A 21,039-nucleotide genomic window follows, 5' to 3' on the forward strand; every position below is an offset into this window, starting at 1 on the left:
ATTTATTTATTTATTTATTATAGTTTCTTTCTCCATCATGAACTAAATTTTGTTAAAGCACAATAGATGATTTTGATTGGTATCGTACATCTTTTAAGATAACTATGACGTAACGTACACGTCAGTAGTTGTAACAGAATTCGGATTAGGAATTACATTTCTGGGCTTCCGGCATCTATAGTCAGTGGCGGCGGTTGGACGTTAAAAGTGGGGGGGGGCAAGACCTAATCTGAATATTTGATATCAATGTTAGTTTTCCTGCTTGCTTGTAACACTTTGTTTGACGAAAGGTTGTATAACTATTAGGATACTGTCTTTTTCAGTTATACCGTATACCGGTATCTTGTTTCATATTTTATTAAGTAAATTGACAAGAGCAACGCACGTAGATACTAGCCCTTTGTACTCTTAAACAACGAAGGTGTAAGAAGAGATTTGATTCCTTGCTCGTGAATATCTGTCTGGAAAATTGTGTAATCAGATTAGGGGCCTATTTAATAACAAATTTGCAAAACAAATAAACAGAAAGGATAATATTAATCAAATAATCATAGTAATGAATAATGAGGCTTGTTTTGCAAAAGTTATATTGAAACTGGAAATTAATGAACAACTTATATTTTTAATTCCACTAATGCTATTATATATTCTTAGAATGACAGTGAATACTATAAGCATATGCTACGACATTTAAAGAAATACTTTTGCAGCTTCCCGAAACATGTTATCTTCCATTAAGTACAGTTTTCACTTTCTTGGAATATATCAAAACTCAGCAATACTTAGAGTCACTCCACATTTCAGTTATATAAAATAATCCTGAAACCTAGAATTATGCTGAATTCACTAAATTTAATTGTATATACAAAACTGTATAGGTACATCCCTAAACTCGTATATTACACTGCAAAATTAATATTCCTTACTGAGCTCCTTCGTGGCTAAGCGGTTAGCGTACGCGCCTTAGACGTGGGAGACCCGGGCTCGATTCCCGGGGGGAGCTCACGTGGTTCGGACTCCACGTTGATCATTAAGTCCACGTCTCATATAACTTCGCTGCTGAACAGGATGTTAAACTGAAAAAAATCAAATCAAAATATTATTATTAGAAGGAAGAAAATACATTTTAGGAACTGTCGATTTTTGTACAATTAAAGAATAACTTGTGAAGGACTTCTTTTCTTGCGAAATGTTATCTCAATTAGTTCCAGAGCGGCTGACTAACATATCAATCAATTGCAAGAAGAAATTAAAGTGCGCTCGAATTGTGGCGCTCCAATAGGTTAATTTTGGGGCCATTTTTAGTGGCAGTTCAAACGCAATTCCTGTAGCTTTCTTAATTCCACGGGAAGACAACCAATACGTACTCATAGAACGACAAATATTTTATGGGACCATTTTTATTCTATGAACCAATAATACCTACAAAACTTTATATTTCCAAATGAAACTATATACATTAATGGGTAATTAAAAAAAGTGGGGGGCAACTGCCTCCCCTTGCCTCCCCGAATCGCCGCCCATGTCTATAGTCATATTAACCCGTCACGTATGAAGAATGACGTCCCTCGGCCATCATACTACCCGGAGAAGTGGGGAAAACGAAAGGAATGAGGAAGGTAGGAAGCGACATGGGACCATTATGTTAGATATCATCCTGGCATTTACTATTTATTTACTATATATATAAATCAAGCTTGTCCTGAAAGGATATAGTATTTGAAGTACCCTTAATGAAGTCTTGCGTGCTTCACTGGATGTATATTTCCGACTCATGACTGAAGCGCGGAATTATGGTAAAATTAACTATTGAAAGTGCTAAGACAAATTACTTGGAAAGAAAAATAATAATAGGCGCAACACAAGACAAATATGTAGAAAAATATTATTAATGACGCGTCACAAGTAACGCTTTTTGGTAGTCTGGAAACAAGCGTAGCTACGGAGTGTGCCGGGTGTGCCTCTACACATATTTATAAAATGATTTAAATCATTTCGTTCATTCCTTACTTTCCTTCAATTGCCACGCATTCTATAATCGTGTTATCTGTGTGCCCAATTCATTGAAATAAAATTCTATCTGATTTTTAGTACACGTAAAAACCAATAAAATAACCCCGTGAGAATATTATATAGTAGGGTGGGTAGGCTAATTACCTTCGTGCACACTGCTTGAGTTGCATTTCTGCACATCAATATGAAAAATTCTGGCTACGCCGATGTTGGAAACAACAGAAACAGCAAGGAATCCCCACTTCAAATCCTCAGCTCAGACAGTTTTCGGTTTTCCTAAACATTTTTCTGTGCATTTTCAACTATGTTATTTATTTGTCAAATAATTGAAAGAAAAAGAAACCCTTTCATCTCTGCCACTGAATTAAAGCAATTTCATTTTCTTATACTTTTGACGATCAATTTGTAATGTGTTTCTTTTCACAGCTGCTATACATCACTGATTTATTGGTCACTCATGCATAGGCTACGTTCTATGGGAAAAAATAAAATATAATAAAAATGAAGTTCTTATCAAATTGTAATTCTTCCATTTTTTGAACGAACTACAATATTATTTCTATATATTTCACGCTTATCATGTTTTATGATTTTTTTTTTATTTCAACGCTTGTCTATTTACATTTGAATTAACTTGGAATCTTTGAATACACCCCATTTCAGTGATGCTCCAGTTGCACATATATTATTATTATTATTATTATTATTATTATTATTATTATTATTATTATTATTATTATTATTATTATTATTATCTTACATCCGCTTATATCTACAAGAGACACGGTGGCTCAGTAGCAGGGAGCTTACTTCTGATGCGAAGGGTCCTTGGTTCGATCCCAGCTCATGTGAGTTTGGGATGGGCATAATCATGTCCGTGGTTTTAATATTGTTAGTGTAAGGAACAAAAATTCGATCTGATCGAATTGATTTGGCTTCTCATTTTTTTTTTTAGTGTCAAATGTCAAATGTCCCCGTACAAATGTCAATATTCTCATGAGATAACACTGATTCCATTATTTTATAACTCAAAGAGGGAATACAAGTTTACAGACATCTAGGGATGTATTCCCATACCCTTGATTTTTGAGTTTAAGTATGAATACAAGGAATTTATGTAAGAATATAATTATAGTTTTCGCTGTAAACGATGCGTAATATCCTTGGCTATCCTTGACCATGGTTGTGCTTTTTGCATTGGTATTCGTAAGTCATGTGTAACGAAAACAACATAATGAACTTTAATTCGAGTTCCACTAAAACAATTACTTTGAAATTTTCTCCTTCTTTTGTAAGACTTCTTTTAAGCCCTGCAACTGAACGATATTATGAGAAGATGCCTTAAAACAAACAGATTGGAATAGTGTGACATCACAACTTGCTCGTTACCATAGCGATCGCGCTTTTCTCTATATACTACATGTAATAAAACAAAGTTGTGGTTACATTTCGGATTATAAATATTGCAAGTCAGACAAATACTGGTATGATTTTACATTTCCAATGGGTGAAAGTGAAAAAGAAAACGGAAATAAACAATAAATTTCGCCTACGGCGTGTTGATTTACTCAAAGACAGGTTCTAGTCCAATTACCTCAGCGTAGTTAAAAGGAGTCACTAAGTAAGTACAGCAAAGATTAGGATAGCCAGTTCTTTCCCCTTGTGGTTGAAAAAAGGATTATGGGAAACTAGAAATCAAGAACTGTAGTACAGAAATATGTTGAGAATCATGATTAGGGTTATTACAAGAATTGTGTAATAACCATGCCTGTATTATACTCTACACTTGGTAAGCCGTACATCGGCCAATGATCGGCTAATGGTTGGAACATACGTTGTCCCAATGTATTTAAAGTGTCATAGTCATACAAAAATCTGCCATCATTTATCCAACAGTTTCGACTTTGCGCTCCTAACGTAATTTACGTCTTCGTAGGGGGTTACAGGACCGACTACACTGGCTTGCAAATGCTCGGCGAAAGCGGATCACTACACTGTTAAGGCCAACGTTAGCAGTTGTGTAAACTAGCGTTTCCGCCGTTTAGCCAGAGGCGGATCTAGAAGGTAAAAACTGAGAGGCATCTAGAACCCAGACTACGATAGGAATATCATGATTTTATTATAAACTTTCAAAAATATATAAATAGCAGCTTAAATTATTTTTGTCACTCAAAAACTGGAGGCCCTAGGCTCCTCGGCCCTGGGATAGATCCGCCACTGTGTTAAGCCTACTGACTGTGCTGCTATGGCACTTTGTATATAAGAGAAGATCATTAGTGCAACATACAGGAAATGACGACACCAATATTTCAGCAATCCATCCCATATGGGTAACGAAAAAGCTTATAATCAAAAAGGACAGGGAGAAGACGCAGTGACGACTCTAAAGGGAGCAAACAGGCGGGTACCCTCTGCTGGCATCGCACGCTTCCAGACATGTTGTATTGTACTATAACTTTCGGTATATAAAAAAAAAGAAAGAAAAAAAAAGAAAAAAAACTTGCTCCTTCCAAATGTTTCTGTCCCTCCGCTTTCCCCCTAAAAAATTAAAGCTTGCGTCGTCATTGCGAAGACGTCTCCTTCAACTTTCCTTTTATCCAGGTTGGATTTTTTTTTTTTTTCAATGATGTGAATGACTGTGACTGACGAAATTCAACTTTTCCATTATGTCGCAATGGCCAAAATACTCCAGAAGAAAACATCAGGCAAAAAATGAGTTTAGATTTTTTTTTAAATAAACCTTTAACATCTATATAAATTACTTGATTCAGATATATGGAGGAAACAAATGCACTGCGGTAACTGATAACGAATTGGTTTAAGAAGCGGCCGTGCGATTTCCGACGTCTTATCTTCGACTGAAATCTTTTACAATTAGGTACTCCTTGTTCTCAAACTTGTTTGTTTCTAGTGTAATTATCGACCGAAATAAGTTTCTATAAAAAATTATGTGAGTGATATTGTTCATTAGATACATTTTCACACTAACCAGTTTCAAAAGTAAAAGCACATTGGACGGACTCAGGGTAAAAGGTAACAAGTCACTTTTTTTCAATTTTCGGTTTTTAACACAGAGTTGTAGTATTTTAAATGGCGCTTCTTTATATGAAAAGCCCTATGAAAAAAACATGACCAAAACAAGTACAAGGGACGTGCAAAAGGGAATAATTAAGCTACAATGGAATCAACACTGGGTAAAACGGAATAAGATTACTCTCCTGAAAAATGAATAAAAATGACTTGTTACCTTTTACCCTGAGTCCGTATATTTTCAGTACAATCAGTTTCAGAGGTATCTCAATCATCTGTTTGGATTGTAAACAGCTGACAAATATAAGTTACATAAATAATATGATTACAGAAGCGTTTTTAAATACTTTCCCCTCCAAAACACAACTAAAAGAAAAACTATACTAACTTTTCTGAACCTCCGTGAGTTCTACAGATTGTCGCAGGAGAGGCAAATTAATATCAGCTAAGAAGGATCCCCTGTGAGGAACACTGTAGAATATGATTCCTTTAGTGTTGAGGTAAAAACCTTTCAAGTGATTGATCTCGCTCTCCCAAGCTGAAAAGAAAAAGTAAAGAATACATTAAAACAGAATAACAATGTTACAAATAAATGTCAAACTACAAGTTACGAATTTAAAAAAGTAAAATTCATGTTTCGTGAGAGTTATCTGATACACCACATTGACTTCCTGTATGGGAGGAAGCTGGCTGACGTTGCCTAGATTCTTAGGTCTTTATAATAACTCCAATAACAATGACACTATTCGGTATTTCGTGCAGTAAGTGCAGTCATGTTCATTTGCTATTTGTAGGGGAGTAGCTAAAATGCATCATTGTGATATTACTATATTTTGTCCCGACAAACGAAGTAAAAACGATTTAACGACTGTTGTACGTGCATTGTTAATTTCAGAAAATTTTCTCGAGTCAGGGATTTCAGTATAAGAGAGATGAAAAGTACTGCAAAAATACTGGTAATCCATATTGAGTACGATTGGAGATATTACCCGGGGGAGAAATTCCCTTCCGGACCAGACAACTGAAATCATCACTAGGTACGCGGGATAATTTGACGGAGCGATTTCACTCAATCGTAAGAGTTTATTCTACTCATAATTTCAAAAGTAACTTTTACATTGTCATGCCTACGCTTGCACGTGCTGGAATGCAATGTATTGTCTAACACACCAACTAAGGTTTTATATCAGGAAACTTCTATCCGAAAACGGCAGATTTGTACTCCAAAGCAGCGCCCTCTTCGATGATCATGACTTCTCAACATCCTAGTGCTTATTCTACAAATGATTTCACCACAGTCAATCACGTTGACGTTACAGTTTATTTCGTCCATCGAGCTTCATGACAAACTCTAATAGGAACAAAATGATTTTAACAACTCAGAATAGCATACGATTATACGAAAGAATACATAACTGGCTTCTCGACTAAAATACAGCTCCGCGTTTTGACTCAGTCTTTCACAATAGATTCAACTCATTAATCAACCTAGATCTGTTACTTTAATCTAAATTAATTATTCGACGTATTTGTTTAACTTCATATTATTAACATGACTCAATTCGTTCAACAGCACACAAGTATTTATCAGTAATATTCATCATCACAGTTTCGTAGCACGGAAAGACTTTCATTTTACATAAAACGAAAGACTTTTAAGTTTCAAAAATAGTTAGGACTACCCACGAGTGGGTAATAAATATATTAACCAGTTCGAAGACTACACTGAGAAAAATCCATTATCCGGACAGCGGTATATTGTACAAATACAAGGATTCGTTATGTTTACTAAGGAAATCTGTACGGAGCGTACTTTATCCATATACTACACAGGTACTGCCTTTTACCCGCTTAGATATTACATCATTTCGCTGCAGGATGTCTGACATCTAACAATCTTCTGTATTTTACATACATATACGTATGTTAAGTACTTCAGTTATACGTTATATACGTCCATCTGTACGTGAGATCCAGACCGCCTATAGACACTCTTTCTTTCGCCATGGCTGACGTCATTGAACTAGCGTCTTTTGCTTGCGAAACGAGGTTGTTACAATCGGAAAAGAAGAGAGGAAGGAAACAAAACCTGGGTAAGTGCACTAGTTAACTATTACTTTAGTTAAATATTCCATTAATTATATATTCTTTTAGTGTAACTTGCTTTAGTATAGTACTAAGTAAGTAATATAGTTTATGACTACAACTCGTTAATGATTGAGGAGAATGGAATGGGTGAATCTGAATTTTGAGAAATCTTTGAATATTAATGTTTTGAAACATTTTACGTTACAAGGGAGCAAAATGAATGTTATGTGTTTATTCATTCCGTTTTATATGTGACGATTTATTACGTGGTGCAGAGTTACTACAGGACTGCTTAACATAATTGCTAAGAAACCGTTTTCAGCGCGAAAATTCCCTTGTGTAGTGAAGATTTAGGCTTTAGGTCTCTGGGCTTTCGGCATCAATGGCCTTGTTAGCCCGTCACATATGAGGGATGACGTCCCTCGATGAGCACACTATCCGGGTAAAGGAAGGGAAGAAAGGATTGGGGAAGGAAGAAAACGGCCTGGGACCTATATGTTAGGTACCACTCCGGCATTTTCCTGCTGTGAATGAGGAAAACCCAAGGAAATCTCATTCAGGATGGCTGGACTTAAAATCTTTTGATACTTTTTCGACTGAGGAAATCGATCCCCAACGGGATCGAACCCGGGACCGTTCGCACCGAAGGCGAGAGCGTTAGCAACTACGCTACGCGGGGCCACTTGTGTAGTCTAGAAAACTCATTTTTATTAGGATATTTGCATTTTTTTTTTTTTTTACTTTTAGTTTAACGCCCCATGATTGTACATAAACGTAAGTGAGAAGGTGACGATGAGATACATGATAATGGTGGAATCAAGAAAATGTAAGGAAACTGGAAAGTCTTAAGAATAACCACACCTACAGTGTTCACCAAAAGGCTATTTGTCGGGAGCAGGAATCGAACCAGGGACCTAACAGGTCAGAGGTAAGCGCTCTACTACAGAGCTTTCTTTTGTTTAAAGAACTTGTTTACATTGAAATATATATATTTGACGAAGATATTGATATATTTTACAGCCTCACTGAAATTTTAAAAAAAAAGTAGTCAGGGAGAGCTTACTTGTCAGGTTTTTATTTTTTAAATTTAATTTGATTTGATTTCTATTTATTTATTTTTGCTTGTTATGTTCCCTAGTTAATTAATGTTTGGGTTACTGAGAATTAAAACCTTTTTAGTATTATTGTTATGGCATCACTTTGGAACCAAAAAGTTTGAATTTTTTTTTCTTGTGTTTTCATATAGGAAGTTGGTAAGTTTGTGCCTTAGCATTGGTTTGGTTTCTACTGTAGAACGTAATTGAAGGTCATGTTGAGTTGAGTCTTGGCGGGTTTGAGTTCGTGAAGTGTCAGGCACTGATTGTGCCCCTGTCTTCTGTCTGTGATGTTTCCTGGTTTTGGGCAGTGACGTATTTATGTTGAGGAGTACCAACGCAGGCCGCGTAACTACAACACAGCTTCAACAACTACGAGTGCCAGGCGTTTGAATTTCACCCTTCGTTCCGGCGTGACTAATGCAGTATAGTACTAGGTTCAAATTCTATGGCTGGTAAAAACGGTATGGTAAGAAACACAACGTAATAGTTATTAGTTTAATTAGTGTTTCTTCATAGTATTGTTTCACTATTTCTAGAAGGAATTAACTATTAACGAAGTAATGAATAAGCAAAAACACACTTTGATTGACGTTTACGATTTCTCATACTCCATTGAGGATGTTTTGATCCTCAGTTGCGCAAACATCCAGTGTGCGTTTTTTTTTTTTTAATTTTTTGTTGCTTACACTGCCTTACAGATGAGGGTTATAGTTAAGGAGCCGTACTTCCCATTTAGGGAAGGACGAGAAACGCCATACTTTCAGGAATTATTCATTGACTATCTAGGACAGCGTTTCCCAACCGGTGCGCCGCGGCACACTGGTGTGCCGTGAATGGGCCGCTAGTGTGCCGCGAGGAAGTCGAAGCAAATTATTAATTCTATAGCAATCAAATTGCAAGACGAAGGAAAAATGTATATTTTTATTTCACATTACTATGAACCTCTACTATGAATCTACAACTTTAAGTTTCATACCGTGTTACTTTTCTGTACATTTTTAATGTTGAAAATATATATTGGTTATCATTGTTGTGACTATTATTGCTTCTTTATTGTTGCAGACTATTTTGTAACTTGAAAATTTAAAATAACATTCAATCCTTTCGACAAATTAAATACATTTGTATTTTAAAAGTAAAAAAGATTTGTTTGTTCGTTCGTTATTTAGTGATCTTACTTCTTAGTGAAAGGTTGGATACAGTTTTCGAACAAGAAAGCTTAGTTTTAAAAACCTGAGTCCAATATTTCATTGCAATTGTTTTATATTTTTAAATTAGAATGAAAAATAAGCATAATAATTTACCACTGGGAAAAAAACAGTGATTGAGCTTTCTTCTCTGTGAGAAGGAGATCAATAATCGCAGAAAAAATACTAGTTTTATATTTACAAATAATAATATCTATGAGTGCGCCGCGAGAATTCAAGTTACATCCGTAGTGTGCCGCAAGTTGAAAAAGGTTAGGAAACGCTGATCTAGGATGTTAAAAAGCAGGTAATAGACTGAGTTCTTGCCCTTGTACTTAGGGTGTTTAGGTAGTGCAACAATAAGATGTATCCTCGTGCACGGGAGATGAGAAGTAGCTGTTCTTAACTATTACCCAGATGGGTTCCCTCGTGGCTAAGTGGTTAGTGTACACGCCTTTGGCGTGGGACACCCGGGTTCGATTCCCGGCCGGAGCTTATGTGGTTCGGATTTCACGTTAATCTGTAAGTCCATGTCTCATACAGCCTTGCTGCTGAAAGGAACGTTAAAATGAACTCAGCACTGCTTTACAGATGCAATTGTTCGATTCCGAGTTCGAATGAAGCTTTTTACGGGCAGGGGGTGACTTTTATATATACAATCCAAGCATTTTAGTTATCAGTCAGTGATGTAATATATATATACAGTAATATATACTGTAATATATATATACAGTATATATATATATTACAAAATTGAAAGTGACTAAGTTTATGACTCTCAATCTCTTAGGGCCGCGGTGGCTCAATGGTAGAGCGTTCACTTCTGGTGCTTGGGGTCCCGGGTTCGATCCCAGCTCCCGCCAAATGAACTTTGTGGTGAACAAACACCGCGTGCGTGGGTTTCCTCGGGATTTTCCCGTTTCCTCCCACTTTCTTCATTCCACCATTTCATTCATTGCTCATCATCACCGTCTCCTTTAGCCTAACCGGCATAACCGTGAGACATAAAACTCAAAGATTTCATTTCATTTTCATTTCCATTGTAGCTCTCCCCGCAACCAGTGTTGCCAAAATGTTGACAATAAGTTTGCGAAACGAGAGGTGGCGACTCGAATTTTGGGTGAAAAGTCGCTATAAAAAATAATCGAGAAATTCATTGTCTATAAGCATTGTTTTAAAGTTGTAGATGTAAACTAAACAATATGTTCTACTCACTGCCGCAAATCCCGGGGGGGGATGACGGATACATGTCCCCTCCAATCTTGGAACTGAGGGGGAGTTTTCCCCAATAATCCGATTTGAAATGTGTTTTTTGGGAGAAATTTGATGATTTTTGTCCAATTGCTACAAAGGAACGTGAGATAAAATAGACGTCTCCCAGAATAAGCCTCAAATCTGCAGCTTCCCAATGCTGAAGACAACTCTGATACTCCACAACATTGTTTTTCAACTTCATAACTATTTTGGACATCGCAAAATAAAAAGTATGGTAACGGTCTTACCCTTCCCCCCCAATGTTGAAGACAGATTTGCGCCGCTGGTTCTACTCACATCTTTGTAAACAGGGCGCAACCAATCCTTGAATTCAGGGATCATTTCAGATTGTTTCGGGTACTTTTGTTCATATTGTGGAGTCAAAATAGTTCCGAAATAATTAACACTACAGTACTTACGTTAAGCAATTTTTTGTAAAAGAAAAACTGCAGAATAATTAAAAGACCCCAAAGAACAAATATAACAAACATCCACATCGCCTTTATTCACGCATCTATAGCTAATCTTTTTGCTATCGGTAAAGATGTATTACGTGTGTCTCTCAACGGAAACTGCGAACTAAAGGACATCAAGTTTGTAGTTCTTCTTCGTTAGAGGACAAGGGCAACATAACAATGCAGGATTGTGGGCCAGTGGGTACGCTGTATTTCCAAACTCTTCATCACTTGCGCTGATTAAAACAAACAAACAGAAAAAAGAACAAACAGAAGCATTATTAGTTCAAAAACTGTTTTGAACTAATATTGCTTCTCTACAGATGAAAATTTTGTTTGCAGCAAAAAGTCGCTAAATGTATAAGTAGCTGAATCGTCATTTAAAAATCACCCATAAAAGTCTCCAATCGGAAAAATTATTCGTAGGGCGACCATACGTCCCGTTTTGACCGGGACAGTCCCGTTTTAGGGGCGTTTCCCGGCCTTCCCGTCAGTAGATGGAAAAAAGTAGTATTCGTCCCATTTTATGTAAATGAAAGAAGTAAATAACAAACCCAGTACCTTTACTCCTTTTAAAAGTATTAATAACAACAAAGAGGCAAAAATTGAACTGAAATTCCCTATATTAAACATACTCTATAGTTCGTAGTACTGCTCGAAAGACAGCAGAGATTTAGCAGTTGGTTGTGTGTTGAACAAACTTCAACGTGTCTTTCCTTTTTCATAAGTACCCGCTCAGTAACTAAGAGAGAGAGAGAGGGGGAACTCTGATATCAAGGCACTGATAAATGAAATGAAATGAAATTTTTGAGTTTTACGTCCCACGGTTATGCCGATTAGGCTAAAGGAGACGGTGATGATGAGAGATGAATGAAATGGTGGAATGAAGAAAGTGGGAGGAAACGGGAGAACCCCGAGAAAACCCACGCACACGGTGTTTGTACACCACAAAGTTCACTTGGCGGGAGCACGGTTTGAACCCGGAACCCCAAGCACCAGAGGTGAACGCTCTACCACTGAGCCACCGCGGCCCCAAGGCACTGGTAAGAACAAAGGTAGATCTAAAAGCCAGAACCTATCCCGTTTTTAACTGAAAATTTTATGGTCACCCTACGCTATCGTTGAGGTCGAATTCCCCTGATTTAGTGACTTTTCCCAAAATTGGCAACATTGACCCCCACCGAACAACACCAAGTCATCTGTAGCCTAGCAAGCATAATAGTGGGACGTAAAACTTTTATTTCATTTCGAACAACACCCCCAGAAACCTACTGTTATACCATTCCCAAAACACCCTTTTGTACAATTCTCCCTATTCGAAAAAAATTGTAAATAGCAGGGTTCATACATAAATATGGAACTCAATTTCCCTGAATTTTCCAGGTTTTCCAGGTATTAATTTTGCAATTTCCAGGTCTAGTGGAAGAAACTAATAATACGAGAAGACATAAATTTTAAGAATACTATATTTATATATTTGAGAATGGCCACCCTTCTCCCCAATGAACGATTGCAATTAAATATTGAGTCACAAGAAAATAAATAATCAAAACAAATAAAATTTAAGTTGAAAAATATTAAGTTGAGAAGCCTACTAAGGGAATTAATTAAACACTTTTGTTCCATACTTGAATACATTCAAAATATATAAAAATATTGGGTTGGGAAAGAAAAAAGGGCCCGCGAGATTTTAACAGATTCTTGTAGTACTCGACGACAGAAATCGATTACTGAAAGAATTTTCAAAATCGGCGCAGGCAAATATGGAGAAAATCATATTTTCATGTACCTGTTCAAAATGGGGAAGGAAAAAGGGCCCGCGAGATTTTAACTGATTCTTGTAGTACTCAACGAGAGAAATCGACTAGTGAGGGAATTTTCAAAATCGGCGCAGGCAAGCATGAAGAAAAACCCATTTTCATGTACCGGATCAAAATGGGGAAGAAAAAAGGGCCGCGAAATTTTAACTGATTCTTGTAGTACTCAACGAGAGAAATCGACTAGTGAAGAAATTTTCAAAATCGGCGCAGGCAAGCATGAAGAAAAACGCATTTTCATGTACCGGTTCAAAATGGGGAAGAAAAAAGGGCCCGTGCGATTTTAACTGATTCTTGTAGTACTCGTCGAGAGAAATCGATTAGTGAAGGAATTTTCAAAATCGGCGCAGGCAAACATAGAGAAAATGGCATTTTCATGTACCGGTTCAAAATGGGGAAGGAGAAAGGGCCCGCGAGTTTGAACCGTTACGATGTATGTTCACGAATGTGCTCGTCTTCTCATATTTAGTTAATTACTGTAGCACTGAAACATGTGACACAGAGTCACGTTGTGGATGACTCTGCAATCGGCAACCACTGCACATATACTCCTCCAGTCCCACAGTTTTATTATTTCGATCCATTCCTCACGTGCTAACGGCATGGTTTAACATCTGCAAGAAAGAGGTAAATGTAACGTTCAATTGGCAATAGCTTTTCACCAAATTAAGCTGCATGAAATCTGATTGCATTTTTGACATACTGAGAAAATTCTAGCCCGTGGCCATATGTATCACATATCCCACCAGTTCATAATAAAAATTTTGAACACAAAATTACGGTCGTCCGTGTGATGTACTCCCAAAAGGCCTAATGTGTATCACCCACCTCACATTCAATGAAACCACATCCGTGTAGAATTTAGAAAGGAACTTCTTATGATGTATACAGTATGTCTCAAAAGTTCCCTGACATAGGGTAACTCTGTTATTATCAGAGTTACAGCAAAATGTAAGAGGAAAAATCATATCGAAATATGACGTTTTCAATCTAAAGTGAACACTTTTTTTTTTTCAAAAAAAATCGGACGAGATATTTGTGCTGTATACTCTTTATGCACCCAAATTTAAATGAAAATGCAACGTTGTCATTTACCTGGACCCACAACATAAGTGAATGAAGTTCCTGTTTGAAACGGGGGCTGGCCATCGAAATGTTAGCGCAGAAGAAAGTAACTTCATTCACTTATGTTGTAGGTCCAGGTAAATGGCAACGTTGCATTTTCATTTCACATTAGGCGCATAAAGAGTGTACAGCGCAAACGAGTCATCCGATTTTAAAAATTCCTTCACTTTAGATTGAAAACATCATATTTGGAGATGCTTTCCTCTCCTACATTTTGTTGTAACTCTGATAATAACAGAGTTACCCTATGTCAGGGGACTTTTGAGACACCCTGTATACCTTATTTAATGTATGTTTTATGTCACTATAACTGTAGTATAATTTAGTTTGTTTAAATTTACAATTTAATATAAGTAGATTCGGATTTACATGCGTAGGATTTTGTATGCATCTAACTAATGAATTCTTTTATATTCATGCTTCACTTAGTGACTTGGCTTTGGACTGCAACTGATTATTGTAATCCATTATTGCTTGAGAAGAAACAAGATATCCGAATCTTCATTTGAAGAAATCAAAGGTCCATTGGAAAGCTGGGGATTACAATCATTAATTTCTACATTTCAAGGTGCGTAAATTATATATTCTGTGTTTCTTGTTAAATTACTATTACTATTATTGGGTTTAGAATCAATCAAGCACTTCATGATATTTTATGGGGATCAAGATGGGTGCCGGATAGATAAGTATTTAAGCGTCAGGTTCTTAATTCTTTTCAATTTAATATTTAATCAATGATTATTTTCTCCCTCGTTATTCGGCCAAATCGTATTCCAAGATCATCAATTTTCATTACTCAATTCTGACCGTCAACCTACATAGCATATTCGTAGGACGTAAAACAAAGATTTCCTGTTATTTTTTTTGTTTCTATCTCTTTCCTCCATAGCTGTGAAAAATAACGCCTTCAGCATCATAAATTTGTATGCTACTTGCGCCTTCAGTCGTCTACTCTTCGGTGGCTCAGTGGTAGAGCGTTCACCTCCGGTGCAGGGGGTTCCTGGTTCGATCCCAGCTGCGCCGTGTGGACTTTGTGGTGGACAAACACCGTGCTCGTGGGTTTTCTCGGGGTTCTCCCATTTCCTGCCACTTTCTTTATTCCACCATTTCAGTCATTTCTCATTATCACCGTCTCCTTTAGCCTAACCAGCATAACCGTGGGACGTTAAAGATTTCATTTTTTATTAATCTCAGTATTTTATAGTGTATTCTTAAGCTTAAGGTGATGTATAATTAAATTTTGAATTCAGTTAACTTATTTTATTTCTCAGATTGTTTTTAAAATGAATGTACAAACGTTTATTTTCATTCTTGAGTGTTTAAAGTGATGTATAGTTATTAAAAATAGTATTTAATATTGTACTCTTAACGTGAAAGTGATATACAGTTAACTTTTGAATTCAGTTAACATTTTTCTTTCTGAAATTGCTTTAAAAAGTATGTAAAAACGTTTCTATTTTCTTTCTTGAGTGCTAAAAGTGATGCAAAGTTATTAAGCTTACTACCTTATATTGTATTCTTAACCCTAAACTGATACACAGTGCGTTTTTGAATAAATTATATCAAGTTATTTGAGTGACGAATACTGGTAGAAAATCCTGACTACTACTGGAACATTTTGATTTTAAGGTGACGACTACTGGTGCAAGGATTTTAAAATATTGTTTTTCCTTCAACGGCTACTCCTTTTTGAATTCTGACTATATGGTCATTATAGGAAGGATCAGTGAGTCCTTCCAACTATGGTACAGCTCCGACAGATTCACGATGCTCAGAGAAGAGACAAAATAGTATGTTTTCAACCTTAAAGTGAGAACCATTGGCGTTTTTACCCTGCTATGCAAAAGTAAGTGAGTACTCCAATGGGGTTCCAATGCGGTACCTAATTTCTGCATTTTAGATATTTGGAAATACATGTCTCTAAAATGTAAACAACTGATTTTTTTTTTTAACTGAAAACTGCAACTCGGTAAGCCTTATGGATACCGAGATATGGGAAAATAAAGAGCGATACTATAGGTATGTGGGACTTGCATACTTGACGCTAGAATTCGGAAATTGAATTAAAATATGACTAACGGCTATCAAGATGTTGTCAAATAAAGGGAGGACCAACACAGTTAAGGGGTTTTAGTGTTAGATGCTAAAATTTCCGAAATCGGTCATAGAAAGTTAATAAACACCAGTAGCAATTTCATCTTAAAGTAATTAGATATCTTCAGGGGGTGTTAGAACATCATGGAGTCTACCAAAATTAAATTTTAAAAGCTTTTGAAAATATAATCTGACATTTGTAAACAATATTTGAAATATGTGTTTACCCAAAACTTCCAGCTAGTACATCTAACATCTGGAGAAACACTGAAATAAAAGCGTATGAGATCTTGAAATTTCGGAAACAATTATTGGTCGCAACAAAATTAAATCAGATGGGTACTTCTATGGGTTAAATGAGTACCTTAGTACAATTTCGATCGAAAATTTAGTTCAGTCCTAGGTTTTCTTCAGGCAATTCCAAGGGTTCATCGAGCTGTGCAAAAGAATGAAAAGTCGCTGTCAATATCTAAGATAGTCGAGAAGATATAAGGAATTATATATTTTATGACGTAAAAATAGATCTTTATGGATTTGTACTTTTGGGTCTTTCCCATAAGAAAAAAATTCAGGAAACTACTGTATATACCTTAATAGACAATTCAATGGACGGGGATACAGTAGCTTAGTGGTAGGGTTTTTAACTAGTCTTCTTTTGCAGAAACTATTGGAGTTTTCACTTATCCCATAGAGATACGATCATACTTAACTCCCTATTTCATTTTAAAATTAAATAAAAGGAAATATTTCAGAGTAGCGACCCACGATTATGCATTTTAGTCTCAGGGAGATTACGATTAAAGCAAGTGAATGTTGTTGACAGAATTGATGGAATGCAAAGGTGGGAGGAGAGGTAGTACCCCTAGAAAACCCACGAATACGATGTCCACTACAAACTGACGGCCGCGGATCGAACCACGAACCCAATACACCAGAGGTAAGCACTCTACCACTAAGCCACCGTGCTCCCGCCCATTTAATTTTCTATTAAGGTATATACCGTTGTTTTCTGAAATTTCTTCTTACAGCAAAGACTCAAAAGTACAAATCCATGTGGGTCTCTATTTTTACGACGTCATAAAATAATTTCTTATATCTCGCTTGCTATATTAGATATTGACAAAAAATGTTCACTTATTTCAGAGCCCGATGAACGCTTGGAATTGTCCAAAGAAAATTGAGAGCTGAATTAATCTTTCGATCGAAATTGTACTGACAAGTCTGAGGTAGTCACTTAACCCATAGAAGTACCATCTTATTTAACGTTTGTTAGGATCAATAATTGTTTTCTGAAATTTCAAGATCTAATACGCTTTTATTGTATGGTGTCTCTCTAGCTGCTAGATGTACTAGCTGGAAATTTTAGGTAAGTACATATTTCTAATACTCTTTACAAATGTCAAAATATATTTTCCAAAGCTTTTAAAATTTAACCTTGGTAGACCCCATGATGTTCTTAAACTCCATGGAAGTACCTAATTACTTTAAGATGAAATTGCTACTGATGCTTATTAACTTTCCATGACCGGTTTCGGAAACTTTACCACCTAACACGAAAATCCCATAACTGTATGGATCCTCCCTTTATTTGACAATATCTTGATAGTCATATTTTAATTAATTTTCTAAATTGTACTGTCTAATATGCAAGCTCCACGTACCTATGGTGTCGCTTTTTATTTCACCATATTTCGGTAACTGTTAGGCGTACCGACTTGCAGTTTCGGCAAACACACACCTCTAACGTTCTTTAAAACGTTATTAAGACATATTTTAGAATATTTAGAAATGAGAGTTCTGCGAATATCATGGTACCCGAAAAGCCCCATCAGGGCGTGTGTGTAGTGTATTTAATTGAAATTACTTTTGAGGTTGTTGTAAGCCCTCGTAATTACATTTCCGAAACTGCACCATCTAGTACTCAAACCCCACACTTCTATGGTGTCGCTCTTTATTTTCCCATATCTCAATATCCATAAGGCTTACCGAGTTGAGGTTTTCGGTAAACAGATGTCAGTTCCTTACATTTTAGAGACATACATTTCCATATATCTAAAAAAATACAGACATTAGATACCCCATGGTACCCCGAACACCATTGGGGTACCCACTTACTTTTGAATAGTAATACATTTTGAGTTGTTATTCAGCATCAATAAACACTTCGTAATTTTTCTATGTGCAACCTAAAAGTCCATACCTGACCGAACAGATTTTGTCCATTTAATCTCAAAAATGTTAAGATACTTTGTATTGTTAAGTACAACCAAGTTGAGCACACCGAATGTAACATTTTAAATGTTTTCTGATTTTTGTTTCAGGTATTTCGTGCATCAAACCAGGATTCTGCTTGAAAGACAGTGAAAAGAAGCAGTGTAGGTTGTGGCTAAAAGTACGTCCTTTCTGAAGACAGACCCAATTGTACTTACATTCTTTTGTACGAACATATAACCCTAATAAAGATACTGTACTACAAATTATTTCTTTCTTCCATAAATTAGAATAAAATATTGTCTCTGTTTAAAGAAAATGTTTGTTACTGTTAAGTCATTTCAACTCTTTTTCTCTGTAATAAGAACATTATCTTTCGCAATATTTTTTTATCTTCGTGCTATTACGTTTGAATGAAGTAAAATTCTATACGAAGCACTATAATTTCAGACATGCATTAATAACTAATGTATTGTTCTGTATGTAAGACAATGTGTATACTGAACATGTCTAGCAAAGGTGTTGTTTTAATACAGAATCTGTAACTCAGCTTTTCAGTAGTCAACTTTATTGAGAATCCGAAGAAAGAAGTAAAAAAAAAAAAAAAAGTTCGACTTACCAACGTATATGTGTTCGAATTCTGGACTAATCCAAATTATCCAGAGAAATCATATATTTTTTGTTGCAATTTCAGATGTATCCTTTATCCAAGTCGTATGAAACGGAGACTTCATACATCGCTATACTTTGTATGAACTATGTTCCGTATTTACTTAATCACTTTGTAACTTTCTCTAGTGTTGACAAGGCCGCAGGTGTCAATCGAATAGTTTAGTGTTTCACTCATGTCACCTTGTGACTAAGGTACGTCCTGTCGGTATATATATATGGTACTGGGTTCAAGTAGCGATAAAATACATTTTTAGCATTAAACAAATGCAAAAGTCTACACGAAATGAGATACCATGATCTCTGACTTACGGATAACAACATGAACTAATGGTACTGAGTGTGATTGAGTTTACTAGTTACTATCTGGCTAAAATCAGTGTTCCTTTAGCTATAGTTCTTTTCGTGCTCTGAATTGCAAAGTTTGAAATAACAGTTTTAAATTATTGTATATATATATATAATATCTTCCGAGTAATTCTGAGAATCATTGCTCTTTCTTTAAGCAATGTATGAGACTGTTAATCCGCTCGTTGCTTAAAATGTTGCACTAAGAAGGATGCACCCACGAAAATCCAAATTTGCAGAATGTCTAGAGCAGGGAAGGATAAATATGTTTAGTCGATGGCTGCACAACGCCTCCGCTGTCACCACGTTGTCGCACAGCGAATACGGCGGACGTTTAAGAGTATTCTGCACTTACTATTAGGTATCGGCCTGGGAACTTTGGCGCAGCTACCCAGCCTCCTTCTTGGTGTTGCATTTTTATGGCGAGTACTGAGTAGAAATCATCTTGTGAGCGAACACGTTTTCAGCTGACACCATACTTTTAATTGTTGCGACATTAAAAAAAAAAAAAAAAAACATACCTGTTAATTAAAATGTACAGAGAAGTTGTTTGAGTTTGAATATAGGATTGTATATGGCTGTGCATTTTGCATTATTATTAAAGTGCTGGAACTAACTAACAACAAAGCATATGATAAATTCTTACAGTAATATATCACATATTGATTTACTCTGTATGAAAACGAAAATAGTTTAACATATGGTTAACCTCCTTTGTGCCCATAATATTAAAATTAACGCTTGTGTCACTTTTCAACACTTGGCTTTGCAGTAGCTTCCCAACGAATTAGCAGGAAATCCAAACTTATAGGACACCCTGCAGGTAAATACATTTCTTTGGACACTTTCACTGCTCCAAACTAAGATTGTTAATTTTATTATTATTGGCACAAAGGAGATCAAACATATTTTAAGCTATTTAGTTTTCATACAGAGTAAAACAATATTTGACAACATTACAGTAAGAATGTATCATGCATTTTGCAGTATGTTGCAGCACTTTAATAATGGTGCACTATACGTACAATCTAGATCCTAAATATGTCCAATCCATATATTACAAGAAGGCAATACGTATGCGATACAGGTAAAATCCGTATATTTCATATGGACAACCTATTAGCTATATACATCCAATCCATACATTACATATGGCCAACCTGTACGCGACATACGTATAATCTATATGCTGCATGCATACAGTCTGTAAGCTACATATGTGCACTCTGTATGGTGCATATGGATATTCTGTATGCTGTATCTGGACAAGCTGTGTGCGACATAAGGAAAATCTGTATAATACATACGTACAATACGTATACTGTATCTAGTCGTACGTACGGGGCACAAGTACAATATAGATGCTGTCTTGGGGTTGAACGAAAGAAACATACGTAAAGAACGTATATTGCATACTTCTTGAAATTATGCTCCGTCCTGATAGTCAGTGTGTGTCGTCATTATTAACCCACATGCTACATACGATCCTGACGTCACAAAGCTAGATATCACCTCCGTATATATTTGTTACTGCAGATGACGTCACACGAATGACGTCATTGCACTTATGCAGACAGTGCGTATAATACATACTTTTTCAGCTATACGTTTGCTGCAGGATGTTATATACGGTTGTACGTTAAGTCCAGAA

General features: G+C 36.1%; 1 protein-coding gene across 2 annotated transcripts in view; it reads right to left on the minus strand.

Annotated features, from left to right (window-relative positions):
• The window catches only part of LOC145690684 (protein SERAC1), a 192,344-nt gene that overhangs the window by 33,929 nt on the left and 137,376 nt on the right, over window positions 1-21,039 (minus strand). For both annotated transcript variants that reach the window (XM_081765825.1, XM_081765835.1), the window contains exon 5: window positions 5,432-5,581. In XM_081765825.1, coding sequence (XP_081621951.1) covers window positions 5,432-5,581 — 150 coding nt within the window. The remainder of the gene's footprint in view (window positions 1-5,431; window positions 5,582-21,039) is intronic.

The sequence above is a fragment of the Thermobia domestica genome, chromosome 1, assembly GCF_964235325.1.
Source record: "Thermobia domestica chromosome 1, izTheDome1.hap1.1, whole genome shotgun sequence".
Taxonomy (NCBI): Eukaryota; Metazoa; Arthropoda; class Insecta; order Zygentoma; family Lepismatidae; genus Thermobia; species Thermobia domestica.